Source organism: Xenopus laevis, chromosome 1S, assembly GCF_017654675.1.
Source record: "Xenopus laevis strain J_2021 chromosome 1S, Xenopus_laevis_v10.1, whole genome shotgun sequence".
NCBI classification, from domain to species: domain Eukaryota; kingdom Metazoa; phylum Chordata; class Amphibia; order Anura; family Pipidae; genus Xenopus; species Xenopus laevis.
This window is the reverse complement of record NC_054372.1, coordinates 129618357-129637269: the sequence shown is the minus strand read 5'-3', so window position 1 is coordinate 129637269 and position 18913 is coordinate 129618357. Positions and strand designations below refer to the sequence as shown.

Genomic DNA, 18913 nt, shown 5'->3' with positions numbered 1-18913 from the left:
TTCCGGCCTCAAGGTGTCTCTGTGGCCTAGTGACAGGCTGCCTGCCACTTCCTGACAGAGAGAAAACGAAATTGAATGCAGAGAGGAGAGGGAAGCAAATAACAGGGCTGTCGAAGACGCAACGCTGGAAGATTGTGGGCGAAGGACATGAGTGTGAAGGTAAAAGGGAGACGGGAAACAGCTGGTTAGTGACTGAGCGACAGTATTTTAGAGGCAAAGACTTACAGGAAGAAGAGATCTGTACTGTACAGTGTAGAAAGGGAAAGTTGTGTAGGAGGAGGGATGGTAGAACAGAAACACTGAAACGAAGTGCCTCAGATACGTGTTGACTTTATTAGTAAGAATTCCAGCCATATTGTCCTTTGCCTAAGCTCTGCCTGTGTTGTGTTTAACACCCAGGGATTCCCCTTTTACCACCTCCAACATTCAATTCCCTGTAACAAGATATAAATCAGGAGAGGGGCTCATAGGTTGAATATCCATAGGGATATTTCCATTACCACCCACACAGTTACTTGTGTCAGCCTGTGCACCCCACAATGCACCCCAGCTATCCCCAGCTGTTCTATTTATCACATCTGTTTAGGAGTGAGATTTACAGTACATTTAAGAAGGGGCATGTCTGTGAAATATAGATATCCACTTCCTTGTTATTACACTATTCATTACGCATGGGCTGTCTATTGGCAGAAAGTAAAGTAGGAGTCCTTTACTTAAAGTGATACTGACACTAAACATTTTCTTTTCAAAATATCAATCTACATTAAAAGTTGCTATAGGTCATGTTGACCGTTTTTTTTGCTGATTGTTCTGCTTTTGTAATTGTTACTTGAAGTTCCTAAACCTGACCATTTTGCCAACGTGACTGTCCCTTCTCAACCTGTCGGTTAGAGTTTCTAATGCACTACTGCTGCACAAATATGGCAGCCCCCGTCATAGAGGAACATGGGGGTAAGAAAGGTAACATAAAAGCATCAGGCAAATACTTTTATGACAATATTATAACTAGCATTCAACGATAATGTTATGATAGATATAAAAAAAAGTTATTTTTTGATGTCAGTACCTATTTAAAGGAGAAGGAAAGCTACGGAGGCATTTTATTGCCAATAGATTAGCTGCAATAGTGCAAGCTAGAATGCTATATTTATTCTGTAGAATGTTTTACCATACCAGAGTAAAAAGCTCTAGAAACTCTCTGTTTGTTTAGAATAGGAGCTGCAGTATTAATGTGGTGTGACATCACTTCCTGCCTGAGTCTCTCCCTGCTCTGGGCTCAGATTACAGTAGAGAAGGGAGGGGTGGGGGGAGAGGAGCAAACTGAGCATGCTCTTGCCCAGAGCAATGAGGTTTAAGCTGAAGGCAGGAAGTCTGATACAGAAGCACATGAGTACACAATAGAAGGAAAGAAATGCAGTATTTCTTTTGACAGGGGACTCAGAGCAACATTACTTGGGGGTTTACTGGTATATTTAGATGGACCTTTCTGATAAGGCTTACTTAGTTTTAACCTTTCCTTCTCCTTTAACTTTTGATGAGGTGTTACAAGTTGTCACAAGGCTCCCTTATGCCCAAGTGTGCTTAGTTATGCCTTATTAGCTAATGTGTATTTACAACAGCGTAAGGACATAGCATGTTCCAGGAGTACACAAATAACATTTTGATTGCCTGTAAAAAAACAATTGCAACTGCACTATTGGGTCTAAGTGGCTTTCATTGGAGACTTAGGGCTCTTACAGACGAGCGTTTGAAGCTGCGCTCCCCTGCGTTCCGTTTTTATGTTTTCAGCCGCAGGGGAGCGCAGGAGTAGACGCATTCAGTTTTTTTCAATGGGGCTGAACGTAGGTTAAGACGCAAATGCTGCATTTTTCCTGCGTTCGGCTTCAAATGCTCGTCTGTAAGAGCCCTTAGAGTGCAAGCATAACTTGACCCCTTCACACCATCTTGATCAACCCAGATCTAGATTTCGCATGTCAAAATGCAGAATTGAACGAGGCTTCAAACACAGACATTAATTAGTTTTAAAGATTCAAAAACTATTTTGGGTATTTACATTTATTTCTCAGGAGGTTATATTTAAATACCAAAGAAAAAATTTGATCCTCAATGTTACAGTTTCCTTATAAGCTTTATGGGTAAAAATGTAGTATATGCTTTTGTATTTGTATTAACACACACTTTCTCTAGAAATGGCAGAACATCATATAAGGAATGCTCTGGAAAATGTATTAATTCATCAGCCAGGAGCCCTGACCCCTGAACTCCTGGATAAAATGTTGGAATTGCCTTTAAGAGAACGGTATCAGAGACTAAATGCGGAGGATCTAATAAAAGGGGGAACACAGGTAAATTTGCATCATAATCTGATTTGCTTGCACCATGCATCATAAGTTTCAAGGACCAATCTTTTCATCCCTAAGCTTATATTACATTAAATTCCAGAATAAATGCCAGAAGTGATACAGTTGGTGCTCTAAAAAAGAAAGGTTGTAATTTATAGTAAAAAGGTATTTAGACCCCATGATGTTCATTGTAATATTTGCATTTTAAAGCTTGCAAAGTGTTTCATTGTGACATTGTCTAATGTTAGGAAATATCTAAACATAATAGAAATGTGCTTTTTTTTTTTTTAAAAGGTTTTTATTTTCATTTTACAATAAACAAGAAAGAAAGGAAGGGAAGAAAGAGGGAAAGAAAGAAGGAGAGAGAATGCACAGTGTTTAGCATATTACATATAAAGAGGTAGCTGCTCTATAAACGAATGCTCATCTTGTTACAAATAGGTTAGAGACGGGCTAGCCGTAATACAAATGAGAGTGACCACAGAAGCAACACTAATCATCAACTAAGTGAGTATCAAGCCAGGGGGCCCACACCTTCTGAAATTTCGCAGGGGAGCCTCGAGATTCATAAGTTATTCTAATCGAGGGGAGCACTGAATTAACAAGGTTGATCCAACGATCCAGGGTAGGAAACTTGTCACCCATCCATGTCATCACAATCACTTTTTTAGCATAAAAGAGTAAAGTCCTGGCCAGAGATCTAGATTTATTCAGCGGGAGGAGGTCATCTATAAGACTCAATAAGCACACTTCCGGATTGCGTACATTCGGGAACTCTAGATTGTCCACCATATAGCCAATCACCCCTATCCAGTATTGATGGATCGGTGGACAATCCCATAGGAGATGCAAGAAGGAGGCGTCCAAAGCGTGACATTTAGGGCAGTTTGCATCAGGGCGAAGACCCATTTTCATTAATTTCACTGGAGTACTGTACAGTTGGTGTATCAGTTTGAACTGGATCGTTCTGTCTTTGATGGAGATCAGGTCACGATATAGCGAGTCAGTGGCATCCTCCCATTGGTCGTCAGTTAGAGTGGGGATGCAGTGGGCCCATTTGTGACGAGCCTGAAGGAACGGTGCAGGAGTAGAGCCTAGTAGTGAGTTATAAAGGCGTGATATAAGTTTAGAGGTTTGGGGAGCACGGAGAACCACTTCCATCGGGGGGGAGGCATAGGCCACACTAAGTGTGTTAAATTGTGCCTGAAAGGCATGTCTTAATTGTAGAAATCGGTAGAATTGGATCTCCTTCCCCCCCGTCTTGGCTTGCAGCTGTGTCAATGTGGGGAACGTTCCCTCTAGCAGCAGATCTCCTAGAACTTTTATCCCCATTTGGGGCCAGTAATGCATATCTTGAAGGTTTTTTAGGTGGGGAAGATGGGAGTTTCTCCAGAGAGCCAGATAGGGGGATATGACCGGGGATGGCAGGCCAGTGATTTGACAAGCTAGAGTCCAGGCTTTATGTGGAGTCGAGACAGTGGAGGGGTAAGATCGGTAGTCCCCAAGCTTCCTAAACGGCAGGTGTCTGAGAGCTTCCCACGACCCCACACGGAGGGCTAGTAGAACATTGCCAGTGTCAGTATCATCCGAGTGCAGCCAGCCGTGGATATATTGGAGTTGACTAGCGAGAAAGTAGAGATGCAGGTGGGGGAGCGCCAGGCCGCCCTTGGATATTGGAGCCGAGAGCAGTTTCCAGGAGAAACGGGGTATTTTGTTCGCCCACAGGAAGGGAATGAGAATTGAATTTATTTTTTGAAAGATTGTTTTGGGGAGCCAAATCGGGGAATTGTGAAGTTTGTAGAGGAATTTGGGCAGGTATATCATCTTGAATAGGTTGACTTTCCCCCACAGAGTTAGGGGCAGGTTGGCCCAAATGCCCGTAGTAGTTTTGAATTGGTTAATAACCGGGGTAACATTATCCTCTATATAGGCCAGGGGGTCAGACTTCAGAAGGATCCCAAGGTATTTGAATTCCTTCACCCAGCGGAGGCCATAGGTGGCTACAGGTTGGACAGGGGTAGGGTCTATAGGCAATATCACCGATTTCTCCTTGTTGATCAGCAGGCCGGAGTAAGTACCAAATGTATGAAGGACAGACAGAGCTTCAGTGAGTGAATGGTGATAATCCGCCAGGAATAACAGGAGGTCATCTGCGTAGAGGGCTAGTTTGTCCTCCAATGGGCCATATCGATATCCAGAAATGTTCACATTTTGGCGTATCCGTAATGCCAGAGGTTCAATAGCCAAAGCGAAGAGGAGTGGTGAGAGGGGACAGCCCTGTCTAGTACCCCGAGATAGGGGAAAGGGCGGAGAAAGCAGATTGCCAAGTCTGATTTGGGCCGAGGGTGTCTGAAACAATAGTTGGATCATGCGGATAAACCGCGAACCGAAGCCGAATTTTTGGAGTGTTGCCCAGAGGTACGACCATTCGACCGAGTCAAACGCTTTAGCTGCGTCAAGAGAAACCATTATTCTAGTGCCACTGTTGTCATGAGTTGTTTGCATGTGGGTGAAAACTCTTCTGAGATTGGTGGCCGAAGACTTTTCGGGCATAAAGCCGGATTGGTTGGGGTGAATGATGGATGAGACGACCTTCAACAGGCGGGTTGCTAAAATTTTAGCAAAAATTTTGGCGTCAGTGTTAATGAGCGATATCGGCCTGTACGAATCGCACAGTTCTGGGTCCTTATCTCCTTTGTGTATCAGGATGATGATTGCATTATGGAAAGAAGGGGGCAAGGCACCCGTCTCAAGAGCATCCCGAATAGTATCATGCAAATGTTTTGTTATGTGTTTCCCATGCAACCTGTACCAGGCCGTTGGGAATCCGTCTCCGCCCGGTGTTTTCCCGCTAGCCATTGCAGACAGCGCCTCAGCCACCTCCTGTTCCGTTATCGGGTTATCCAAATAACTGGCCTCAGCTAGCGACAGTCTGGGAAAGTCAATGCGGTCCAAGTACCCTTCAAGTTGTTCAGGGGAATAGGAAGTCTTGGAGCTATACAGAGCTTGGTAAAAGGCGGCAAAACAGCCTAAAATGTCTTGGGGGTTGGTTACTGAGTTCCCTCCAGCGTCTCGAATCCGTGGAATTAGGGTCTGCATCTCTCTGGTGTGTGCTAGTCTAGCCAGGAGTTTGCCCGCCTTGTCACCCTGATCAAATACCCTTTGGGAGGAGTACAGCAGCCGTTTCCTGGTTAGTTTTGTAAGGGCAAGTTCAAAGTCTCGTTGGGCTTGTGACAGATTGGCTTGGGTAGCGTTTGTTTGGTCTGATCTGTAGGCGTCCTCCGCCTCCTCAAGGGTTTTCTGAGCTAGTTCTACTTCCAGCTTGTTGCCTTTCCTGGCTGCGGCAATACTGCTGATGAGGACTCCCCTGGCAACCGCCTTAGATGCTTCCCATAAAGTCCCCTGGGGCGCTGTGCCACTGTTGGTGGCCCAGTAGGCAATGTACTCTTCCTGTGCACGTTGCTGGACAAGGGGGTGGGACAGCCACAGTGGACTCAGTCTCCAGCTAGGGCGCTCCCTGGTGGTAGCGGCCCCCAATGAGACCAGGAGCGGAGCGTGGTCCGAAAATGCTCTCGGGAGGTACTCAGCCGAGACTATCAGTTGGGCAAAGTCCGCAGACGCTAGGGCCATGTCTAATCGTGAGAGCGCCCCATAACTGGCTGAGTAGCAGGAGAACTGGCGTTCACTTGGGTGTTTCCATCTCCAAAGTTCCAAAAGGCCTAAGGAGTCAATCCATCTGCTCAAACCTGAGTGGCATCCGGGAGTTTGTCGTAGCCTATCCTGTAAGGGATCGAGCGTAGTGTTAAAGTCACCAAATATACAAAGGGGGGCCGGTGGTAGAGCAGCAAGCAGGTTATAAACATGGTCCATCAGAGACAACGAAAAGGGGGGTGGGCAGTATAGGTTCACTAGGGTCAAAGGTCTGTTATCGACCTTGCATTGTAGAACGATATAACGACCATAAAAATCAGTGCGGATATCCATGAATTCAAAAACCACTCCCTTGCGAATCAGAAGGGAGACTCCCCTGGCGTGAGTTGAGAAGGGTGCATGGTAAGAAATGTGCTTTTACATAAGAATCAGAGCCACATTTTATGAAGTAAATACTAATTTTGCATACATGTCCTCTGAATAACGGCTTAAATCAACTCCTGAAGAGTTGGCAAAGCTGGGCATCACCTAATGACCACCCCCCATCAGTCACCTGCCCTCTGTAATTTGCACCTGAATTTCATCTTAAACCTGCCACCTCAGAAACAGGCATGGCATGGAACACAGTTGGAAATTAGTCCGAAGACTCATCCAGTATTCAATCTTATCGGGTTGGTAAATATTAACTCTAAAAGACTCAAAACTATTCTTATAAAGGTGGCACTGCAACATTTAGGAAGTAGATCAGTTGCATGCTTCACAGCTGCTTAGAAAAAAAGAGCAGAAGTATTGGTCACTGCTAATTAGGCCTGAAGCATGTGCATTTCATATGTGGACAAAAGTAAAGATAAAGGTAGAAATCTCTATCTACACTGCATTGCTACATAGAAAGTGGTGCAAACTTGTAGTGAATTAGCAATAGAGCACGTGATTTTTTTGATACTGATGATATGACAATACTGAATATGACATCTTTAAAGAGCAAGAGGAAACACTATAGAACCTGAACTGTGCTGATCTGTAATATGAGTATACATTGATCATGTGATTACGCACATTTAATTCTCCAGGTATCACGTTTACACTCTGTGATCACTGCTCTCAACATCCTTGAGAAGTATGGAAGGAATCTTTTGTCCCCACTTCGACCGAAGTTCTGGAGGAGTGTCAAATTTAACAACCCTGTTTTCAAGACAACAGTAGATGCCATTGAGGTGAATATGTCAGCATACAAAACACTGTTTTGAGTATATCTTTGAAAGATAACGTTGGGTGGAAGGTATTTATGTAGACTCTAAGCCCTACTTGGCAGGGTCCTCCATCCTTTTGTCTCTTGAGGGTAAGGGCACACACTACTCTTCTTCAGGCGACTAATCTCCCTGAAAAGCCTTCCTGCTGGCACTCAGATCACTTTGTTTTCCGAAGTCGCATAACGTTTTCTCGTAAGGCAACTTCGTATGACTTCGGAAAACATGTATGATAAACTATTACCACTAAATCCTTGTACTTAATGTCTAGTATCATTGTTCAGAGTAGAAAGAGCTGAACCATTCTGCCATCATAAACAATAATCGATGATCTCTCAGCCTATTAGAAAGCTAATACTACATTTTTATTTTTAGGGTGGACGATTTGTTTTGTCTCTTTATGGCTACTCTCAATCACTTCCTGATGGCCTAAGTTTTCCAGATTCTGTTCTGGAACCAGATGTCTCTACTGTTGCAGCTGTAACCGCTGATGTGATTATTCTTCACTATGAACTCAATCTTCTCGTCTCGGTAGGGAATTATCTGACAGTGGAAAGGTCACTGTATAGGCCGTAAGACCAGAAAAAAAACAATAAAAAAAATGTAATGAAAACCCATTGTTGCTTTCACTTACCCTCAATACCTGACTGTGGTGAAAATAAAAGAAAACATGTCCATTTTCCATTTGTTTTGATTTCGGTTACCAACAACTATTTTGTTTGGGTACAGTCATTAGCAGAAAAGCTCCAAGTATTGCTAATGTTCAATGTAAGCATGCCCAGCATAATTGTTTCTTGTAGTCTAAACTGCTAGAAATGATGATGATGATGAAGAAGAAGAAGAAGAAGAAGCCAATCATAAATTTAACTTGTTTGGACAAGTCTCTAAATGAGAGTATCTGATTTGTTTATCCTCATAGCGGGCTGTTTTGGGTTGATCCCATGCAACAATCATATCACCCCAGTGGCCAGTGAAATTTAATTAGTTGCAGGCTGCATACATGGATTCATGTGATCAATATCAGTCCATGTATAAGCACTTTCTGTGCTCTTTGTCTGCATAGTAAATAATGTAATTTAAACTGCTATTCAATAGTTGGAAGTTATAGAAAGATAGATTCTCTTCTGACGTAGAGTCCTTGTTGTATCTTGAGTAACTTTATCCTTTGGGACTTAATTCATAACCTGCCTTCTTTTTAACAAGCAAGTTTTAAAATTATTTTGTACTGTATTACAGAAAACACACCCACGCCAGAAGGAAGCAGCACAAGAACTTTTAGGTGGTGAACTGCCACAGGTATTTGTTTGCTATATGAATGTTTACTTTTCATAGAAGGCACTTACCCTGTGTTACTCCAGTAGTGCGTCTGGTATTCAAGGAACATAATAATATGAACTTGAAATTTCGATTTTATGTATTCAAAGTGTTTTTTCTTTTCTTTAAAGCAGTCTCTTGTTGCTGATTACATAAGTGTATCTAAAGATCCACATCCAGGTAATTTCAGACTGTTTAACATCTTACTGTCTATAAATTTCTGTTTCAAATATTCATTTTATATGTTACACAGTAAAATTACTAACCAGTGAAATGTAACCTTTTATTTGCAACTTTTATTGTCAGGGAATAAAGTGGACATCCTCAGCAAAGCATAACTGATTAGCTATAAATTTGCACACCTCTAGCTCTGAAGATTTTTCTATATTCAATGTGCAATATCAGTTTAAATGTTTAAGCTCCCAATGTAAAAAAAAAGTAAAAAAAAAAAAACCATACTTCATCTAAATAGCCAATTTTCATTAAAATATAATTTTAATTAGGATGTGACAGTGGTTAATCCTAAATAGAAAACTGTCATTTTAAGAACTAAGCGCAGCCCCCTGGGACCATACGATTTATGGTTCACACAAACAAACCAAGAACATACATACATGTTAGGTGACATACGCCAATTAATGGAGAAGTTTTGTGTTTTACTCCCACACTTAAAGCTTCAGCATTTTTGGTCTGGTAATCTATGAAGGAGCACACAGACCATAACAAAATGGTGGCTCAAGGTAAAACATGTAAAATGGCAATATTTACTAATATTTATATTTCAGTTTCATTGGTTTCCTTAATAGGCCACTTGATAAGGCTAAATATTGATTCTGGGAGTATAGTTTTCCTTTAACAGACAAGACCAGACTCCAAATGATACCACTTATTAATACTTTATACATTGATGATGTATGTATAATGTTTGACAATAAAAAGCAATGACACAGTAACAACACACCCTTATAATGTTACAACATTTCTTTTAAATCACCATATTGACTTTCTTCTTCTCTCCCCTCACCCCACCTTTTTTGTGACCTCTCTCTGTCTCTATACCTCCCCTTTTTCTTTTTTTCTCTTTTCTTTTACTTTTCTTCTAGCCACTTCTGACAACAACAAATGTACAGGTACGGGATTACAATGTTGTTGATACATCATTTGAATATTGTTAAATAATGTGTTCTGAATTATGTTTTTACACTGTCTGTACAAATATACAATTAAAAAAAAAAGTGGAAAAAGCCAGGGATTGTGTTCTCTATACTGGTAAATTTATTTCAGCAGAGAATATGCATAGTAATATGTTGCCTTTGTCTTGGTATTTCAATTCCAATCTGCTTGCTTAATTAGGACCTTATAAGGTGCAATGCAGAAAAAAACTACAATAAAATAAAAGCTTCAGTAAAGCCATTTTGATTTTTTCCCCAACAAACAGGTGCAAAAATATTAAAAAAAAAGCAAAATACAATTGCTAAAGTTAAAAAACATTGACATTGCTGTTGGGCACTAGGTGTTTCTGTCTGAGTATACATCTTCTCTCTTTTTTTCCCCCCTAGAAACCACCTCTGCTGGTTGTTTTCTTTGTGGTACTTTGGCTTGTTCTGTGTTTTGTTGTTCTTGTAATGAGATGCTCTGTGAGGAGTGTGATAAGAGAGCACACTCTCACCCAGCCCGTGCCGAACATGTGCGTCTACCCTGTGGCAATACAGCAATGGCAAGGTACTAATTGATCTTAAATAAAGCTAAAACAATTTTTTTAAAACAATACAATGCAAACACATTCAAAAAGCACACAACAGGGAAGGCAATATTGGCAATCATGGAATCTGTGTTTTACATTTACTGTGTTCAGTCTGGTATAGCTGATTTTCTGCTGGTACAACATAGTGTCTTATACCTAAGAGAGGGGTCAGGTTAATAAATGCCTGAATTTTTGCTGGAAATATAAAGTTCATTTTAGGAGCTGTTATTGGTAGTTTACCAATAAAAGTATTTGAATACCACAGGCGCATTCCAACAGAGCTTTGCAGTAGGGATGCACCGAATCCACTATTTTGGATTCGTCCGAACCCCCGAATCCTTTGTGAAAGATTGGGCCGAATACCGAACCGAATCCGAACCCTAATTTGCATATGCAAATTAGGATTCGGTTTGGCCGGGCAGAAGGATTCGGCCGAATCCTGCTGAAAAAGGCGGAATCCTGGCCGAATCCCGAACCGAATCCTGGATTCGGTGCATCCCCCTGCAGTGAAGTCTACAGTCAAAGTTTGTTTACAGTAATATAATACATACAATAAATTATCATACAATAGAAGTAAACTCTATATTGTCAATATGTAGATTATGTACCCAAAACAAGATAGTCCAGTTTATTAACTTTTGTGATGATACAATAAATGATGGGCGGATGAAAAATGATATTGTATATATGTAGTATACAATATGCTTCTAATCGTCTCCATACTGTTAGGCCCACATTTATTGGGCTGGACTATCTTTTCACCCACAAGTAAAGTAAAAGCAATAAAGATGAAAACATTTATAAATGGCACATTGTTTAATGAACAGCACTACAATATTCTCTGCTTTGTTATTTTGGGGAATATGAGTTTGAAATTATACTCGTCCCTTTTGCACTTATAATTGTCAAGTGCAATGTTCAGGGCACAACGCATGAGAAGGAGCAACTGTGGTGCATCTGAATTCTTGTACATCATTCCTGTTCGTGGCAGAGCCCTGTCTGATGGTAAATGTGGTCTATAATTTTTTTTTTTACAACTTTAATTTCTTTAAGGCCGGTGGATCAGGGCTCCCCCTCTCCAGTATCATCTCGCCCTCCTTGGAAATGTTACTCTTGTCACTTTGAAAATAAAGGGGGTTCCATTCTGTGTGTGGAATGTGACCGTCCCCGTGGCTGTACCAGCAGCCTTTCAAACCAGTCACTTGGAAGTACTCTACAGAGAGACAGCTGGGAATGCCAGGCTTGTACCCTACAAAATTCTGCATCTGCCGTTCTATGTTCAGTGTGTGATCGTCCCCGATTGGCAAGCAAGCCAACTCAGGATGGCTACGATTCTGCTGCTTTGCTTTTGAGAGATATACGTGAGTAATCATCTAGCAGCATCATTTCATTCTGTCAAAACGGTAAACAAAAGCTCTAAATCTGAGACTTAACATGTCTTTTTCAGAGAGAGATAATAAGAGTATCACATACCCTGTGAGAGAAGGTGAAAAGGCAGGTCTATCTTCCATAAAAAACCACCAAGAGAATACGTTTGAAACAGAAAGCATTGGTCCACTGATAGACCATACAAGGCGAGAAGAAGAGATTGCTAAAAGTGAGGTAATTTCTTGAAGATACTGCTTTGATATAATTTAAAAAATGCCTTGATTTATATATATATATATATATATATATATATAATATATATATATATATATATATATATATATATATATATTTTATAACTAACTGAAATTATCTCTAGGGCTGGCAATGCTCCCACTGCACATTTTTTAACACACAAAATGGACGTGTTTGTGAGATATGTGACAGGGCCAGGGAGGGGACAGCAGCTGCTGAACAACCCAAAGTCCTCGATATGCATGTGCAGGAGGAGATCCGGCAGAAGCAACTAAGAGAGGATGGAGCTAAAATAGTAGCATTGATCCGGGTGAGCATCATTAACCTTTACAGAAATTGTGTATGAGTAGTGTTCCGGATTCATGTTACAGATTAATTGGATATGTATGCATAGCTGGTTAGGAGTATATGGGATGAAAAACACATGTATATTGAATAGATGAGGTGAGAAATCTGTGAGATGTATGAAATATAATGCACAAAACTGTGTGAGAGGCTTTAAACTTCTGAGCATGCACAAGCCAAAGTGATGTCCACATAGCAATGGGTCCAAAGCAGTTTTTGTTGGTGTAGGGACTGAATGGTTAAACTACACAGGACTTGTAGCACATACTGCGCAACTAGGGTTGCCACCTGGCCTGTGATTCTTGATGCCAATGTTATTAATAGGAAAAATCGAGAATATAGGAATACCGGTTTTATTTTTCCGGAAAAGGTGGAAAACCTATGTGTAACATACCTCTAGGTATGCTGCGAGGCCTGTATTCCATGGTGAAAATTCTAATTTATACAGCACTCCAAGTAACTGTCTTGCCTTTTGATAATGTGTTTGCATAGCATTACATTATTCATTATTTTGTAATTGTGTTATAAAATTTGCTTAGTCAGCTATATCAACCAATAAGCAGATAGCATTTAAAAGTCAACTATTTAAAGGGCACCAATCATAACTAAAATCATTTACTAATTAAATACACTATGTGAAAGTTCAAGAAATACGATTTTTTAAAACAGTTAGAATTGTTTGTATAATGTAAATCATCAGCTCACTATACCTTCTGCAAGATCTCCCCTATCTCCACTGCAGTTCTAGCTGAGGCAGCCATCTTGGATTTCACTGGCTACCTATATCTTCCCAGCCAACTGCAGCTCTGAAATCTCGCACATGCTCAGTTGAAATTCCTGGGTTGCTTATCAACCCTTCTAAGCTATTTTCAAATCAGCCAAACCTCTGTGTTAGCTGCTGTTCAGTAGTGCTGGCACCTTCTGGAAGATAGTGTGTGTCCTTCATTTGCATAATGACATCACCAGCAGGAGACAAGTTAGGGAAATCTCATAATACTTCTAGTGGAGGAGTTGAGTTTACTAAAACAATGCATTCAGGTAGAATACTCAAGGCAGTGCTACAATCTGAGCATGCTCCTGAAATTTGCATGTTATTGTCACTGTTATAGTCTCAGTATGGACTCCCTCAGTGAAAGAACCCATTTGCCAAAGTAAGGGATTTTTTAAAGCCTGCAGTTTTTTTCCAAAAAACTATATATGTAGTTTGATTAAACGTGTTTAGCTTGTACTGGTCAGAGTGTTAATATGTGTTTGATTTTGGCTGTGATAGGTGCCCTTTAAAAGCAAAAATCCATTGTATTGCCATTATATATTGGCGATTGAGTCACTTTGCTTGCAAATAGTGTAAGAACATGATGTAATTTTATATTTTTACATAATTCTTGCTGCAATGGATATAGAAAGGTGAGAAGAATGGTGTACTTCCTGAAGAGGTGTGTAGCGCAATACGATACTCTGGTACAGAAGTGCCTGAGCGGTGGCTGCAGACTGAACTTCCCTATGTATTAGAGCGTCTACTGGATGCTGCTTCACAGAAAGCAAGAGATATGGTTGGTGCCCTGACAGTGGAAGAAGCTCGTGAGGCTTGGGTGTCCAGTGGTGGAGACATGGATGCTGCAGTCATCTTATGTTTGACAGAGCGAAGGAGGAAGGTACAGTAACACTGTTAGGGAGGGTGGCAGTGTACTCTTACTTAATGTACACTTATACAGTAGATGCACAATGTGCACCTAAGGACAAGATTATCAAACTGGTTTATGCAACAGTAAGTGCAAAATATAACCTACACCTAAAAGACTTACACTTTCAACTTATCACTTCAGTGAAATATCTCACTGCAACTCAAAAGAAAACACATGTTCTTTGTTTTCTGTATATTCACCTCACTGTGGTTTTGCACTACTGGTTCGTTTTTGTGTGATTCTTTTTTTCCCCAGAACCTCTTTAAGCACAGCTTCCTTTCTCAACCCACAGGTTGATGCTCTCTCCACCTTAGGTTTTCCAGACAAGGATAAAGTGGTTGCTGCTCTTTATGAAAGTGCTGGAGATGTTGGTAGAGCACTAAGTATATTACAGAAACCACTTCTAGAGCCTTTCCTTATACGCATGTGGGAAGAATCACAACCACCCCTTCGGCTGGACTCAGCAGATAGACAGGTATATGCATATCTGAGGGTTTTACTATATGATTGATTCCTAGCTGTGTATGTCAGCTGTTTTATCTTTGGGTCTGTAATTGATTTAAATTGTTATGCTTTCTCAGGCAGTTCTCCGCAGGTTACTTGCAGAGCATTCCTTGCATAGTTGGGGTCGGGCAGAGCTAGCTTTGTCACTCCTTCTTGAAGGAGAAGGACGCTATGAGCTCCAGGATGTTGTTGAGGCAGTGCGTGAATCACAGGACAGAGACTTTATCAAGAGGATGTTAACACAGGAGTGTGCAGTGTGTGGATGGGAGCTCCCCCGTAACAAGGTAATCCAGTTCTAAAATGTGTTTTTTCCAAATAAAGCAATGTTATGGCTAGAACATATCGTGTGCCTGCAATATGACTATTAAGTGCTGTAGTTTTTACCACTTATGCTGCTCCTTGTTAAGTATAAACATATAGTTGTATATATGTACCTATTTCTTATCTATGCCATTGCCTGTCCATTTTTTCATTGATGTACACTTTCAAAAGTCTCCAAAAGCAAATACATGAATACTATACTACTGAGCCCATGCCTACGGAATTCTGATTTTGACCTGTACAATCTTCTATCCATAGGTACTCTACTATGTTTATAAAAACCATGACATGCAATAAATAAGTCAGCTTGTTCTTGGTTCACACATGAGCAGATGTTGAACCAGTTTGGTCAGTGTTACCCATATTTGCAAGCATTTTCTGCCTGTATGTGCCAGTTTGTCCTGTGCACTTCATACAATTATTTTGCTTTTTGTGCATTACATTAAGTCTTTATAGCTTGCAGCCCCAAAAATAAGTTCTGTGTTTTTGCAAACTGATTACAACATATTTTGCTGTCTTGTAGATGCGTTCTTTAACCTCATGTGAGTGCTGTATCTGTCCTGATTGCTTCCGGACACATTTCACTGTAGCAGTAAAAGAGAAACATATTAGAGACATGATATGTCCAGCATGTGAAGCACCAGAAATAAGCAATGAGGATGAGCTTCTTCACTATTTCTCTACTCTAGATATCCTGGTAAATGTTCAAACGCCATTGATTAAATGCCTTTTACTAATATGACAATGGGATGCTATATGGTTTCTTGTTTTTTATAAAACAGAGTCTACTTTGCTAAAAACTAGAATTCCTGGGCAGAGTAGGTTTACTGTAAAATAATTTTACCACTAAAATTGTGACTTAAATATTTATTTGTTTAATTCGGTTGACTTTTAAAAAGTCTAATTAAGGGACCAGATGTGGAATGATGTGAGTCTACAAAAATGTTCTCTGGAAACTATGTTCAGGATGAATGCATACCCTTTGATGTAACTTGCCTCAACAAGGTCTAGAGCTTATAAAATATTAATGAGCTGGAGAGAGTGCATCTAAAAACTGGTAAAAGGGATGGAGCATTTTATACAGTGAAGGGAGGCTTTGAAGGTTGGGATTGTTTTCTCTGGAGAAAAGGTGCTTGTGAGAAGACATATTTACTCTTTACAAGTATATTAGAGGCCATTATAGGCAGATAACGGGGGACTATTATTCACATAAAAAGGATCCACGCCCTTTACAATGGAGGACAAGAACTTTTATTTGAAGCAACATAGGTGATTCCTCAGTGAGGTTATGGAATGCCCTGTCCCTATACATACTGTATATAGTTTATATATGTGAGATTACAGATAGATGTGTGTGTGTATAAACTGTATATATATATGTGCACTGAGGTTTGTTTGGATGAGTTGAACTTGATGGAATTTGGTCTTTTTTTAGTCAATAAGGGAAAATAGATATGTATGTACAATATGTATTTGAAATGGAACTTTATCATAGGAGTTTCAGCAAGTAAAATCTTCTTTTAAAACGTAACAGACAAGTTACCAGAAACTCACCCTAGTTGTAAGGTTGTGACTGGTATCAAAGTGCAAGGAGCACCCCTAATAAGTATGGTACACTAACCACTTCAAGCAGCTGGTAACTTAAGGGGTGTGAAGGTGCCTTTGCTCCTTATGCTGTCAAGTCAGATGGACGAAGATAAGCTGGTGCAGCAGATGCATTGCATTTCACTCAGTATTAGGTGCCAAAGAGTTCTAAATATGGGAATGGTTTTTGATTTTCTGCCAATTCACTGTTCTTTAAAAGCCATAAAGTATCCTATAAACTAGACTTCTCCAGTGTTGTCTTCAACAACTAGATGAAAATATCCAGCACCCTGAATAACAATCCAGACACTAGCAAATAAATATTACATTTAAATATGTTTATTTAGTGTATTTCATTGTACTGTTTCTGCTAAGATTCTTCTTTTACCTACAGTAACTATTTTTTTTCCCCTTTTTTGCACTCTAGTTACGGGACACTTTGGAGGTTGATGCGTATAATTTGTTTCATAAAAAGCTGACTGAAAGAACACTTATGAAAGATCCAAAATTCCTGTGGTGTACACATGTGGGTATATACTAAAAGTGAAATACTGTCTACAGTAGGGCAGTATATGCCATACACATTTTTTCAGCATGAGTTTTTTAAAAGATAGTTTGTATATATTTACAAGTAAAGTTGTTGTTGTACAGGTATAGGATCCCTTATCCAGAAACCCGATATCCAGAAAGCTCCGAATTATGGAATGGCTGTCTCCCATAGACTCCATTTTATCCAAATAATCCAAATTTTTAAAAATGATTTCCTTTTTCTCTGTAATAATAATAAAACAGTAGCTTGTACTTGATCCCAACTAAGATATAATTAATCCTTATTGGAAGCAAACCCAGCCTATTGGGTTTATTGAATGTTTAAATGAATTTCTAGTAGACTTAATGCATGTAGACCCAAATTACAGAAAGATCCGTTATCCGGAAAACCCCAGATCCTGAGCATTCTGGATAACAGGTCCCATACCTATACCGTGTTTAGCAGCTTGAAAAAGGAACTAAATAGTTCTGAAAGCTTGCTATGATTATCTTAGGTAGCCAATAACGTTATCACCTTTGTACAGGGCTGCTAACAGAAATCACAGGGCCCCGTACAAAATTTTTTGTTCTAAATGAATACATTAAGGGGGTTATTTATCAAAATCCAAATTAATCTGAGTTTTTAAAATAAAAACAGTCTAACAAAACTAGAATCCACAATTTTATCTTGTTTATTATTTAAAAAGCAAGATTTAATCAGATCAGGGAAAAAAACCTGAATCTTATGATTTTTTAGGATTTTTTTCCCCGAGTCACTCATTTTTTGAGAAAAGCCAGAATTTTTTGCCCAAAATAGTTTGAATTTCGGGCTAATTCCAGCATAGACCACAGAAACTTCCAAAAGGATGGGGACCTCACCCATTGACTTGTATGCAACCTCGGCAGGTCTGAGATGGCAATTTTCAGATTCTGACTTTTTGCAGCCTAATAAATCTTGAAAAATTTGAGGTTTTTTTCCCACTAAAAATTTAGATTTTCTAGTAAAAAAAACTTAAATTTTTCAAGTTTTTAGCATTTGGACTTTAATAAATAACCCCCTAATTGTTACATTTCTTGTCTTTGGCCCTGCTGAGTGGAATCCCTGAGTTTCATTACAGGCAGCTGTTAGAATTAATACAATAGTTGCTAATGTTCCAAAGACACTGCTGAGAAATGTTTCAACTATAAAGGTAGCAAATTATAACAGTTTAGAGTCTGCACCTGGATCAAGGAGCTGCCAGACTCAACTTCAATTTTGGAAAAACGGTTAAAAAAAGGAATGTAATTGAAAAAATATTTCTGGTGAACAATCTGAAAACAACTTCACTGAAATAAGTGTTTGGAATGTGAACAACCACTTTAAGTAGTAGTTTAGTAAAAAAAACAGTTGTATGTTATCAATGTGTGCACCACCTATATGTCCTTTTTAACTGTTTATATTAATTTGCAGTGCTCCTTCGGATTCATTTATGAACGAGATCAGCTGGATGTGAAATGCCCCCAATGCCATTGCAGTTTCTGCAGGAGCTGCAAGAGACCTGTAAGTTTTATGGTGCTTTGCCCCACAGGCAGTGTCGGACTGGCCCGGCGGGATACCGGGAAAAAACCCGGTGGGCCCCGACCCTCGTGGGCCCCCGCCGGGCCAGTCCCCCTCTCCCAAATTTACATTTTTTTAAGAAAAAAAAGTTTTCGCCGCTCCGCCGCTCAAGCATGCGCACAAAGGAACACCACTCGCGCATGCGCACAGAGAAACACCACTCGCGCATGCGCACAGAGAAACGCCGCTCGCGTTCTTGCGTGCACACAGAGCAGCACACCGAGCGGCACACAGAGCGGCGGGGGGCCCTGGACCAGCTGTCCCGGTGGGCCCCGGGCTCCCCAGTCCGACCCTGCCCACAGGTATGGGACCTGTTATCCAGAATGTTTGGCACCTGTGGCTTTTCGGATAGCATCTTTCCGTAATTTGGATCTTCATACCTTAAGTCTATTAGAATATCATGTTAACATTAAATAAACCCAGTGGGCTGG

General features: G+C 40.3%; 1 protein-coding gene across 5 annotated transcripts in view; it reads left to right on the top strand.

Moving 5' to 3' along the window:
- The window catches only part of rnf31.S (ring finger protein 31 S homeolog), a 34479-nt gene continuing 15566 nt past the window's right edge, over nucleotides 1-18913 (top strand). Inside the window, exons 1-17 of one of the 5 annotated variants that reach the window (XM_018240084.2) lie at nucleotides 1-159; nucleotides 2188-2345; nucleotides 7064-7207; nucleotides 7616-7771; nucleotides 8477-8536; nucleotides 8689-8734; nucleotides 9658-9684; nucleotides 10114-10276; nucleotides 11352-11659; nucleotides 11746-11900; nucleotides 12046-12231; nucleotides 13667-13918; nucleotides 14241-14423; nucleotides 14530-14736; nucleotides 15297-15470; nucleotides 16785-16883; nucleotides 18336-18425. In XM_018240084.2, the coding sequence (XP_018095573.1) occupies nucleotides 2190-2345; nucleotides 7064-7207; nucleotides 7616-7771; nucleotides 8477-8536; nucleotides 8689-8734; nucleotides 9658-9684; nucleotides 10114-10276; nucleotides 11352-11659; nucleotides 11746-11900; nucleotides 12046-12231; nucleotides 13667-13918; nucleotides 14241-14423; nucleotides 14530-14736; nucleotides 15297-15470; nucleotides 16785-16883; nucleotides 18336-18425 (2406 nt within the window). In that variant the 5' untranslated portion in view covers nucleotides 1-159; nucleotides 2188-2189. 5 annotated transcript variants of the gene reach the window in all.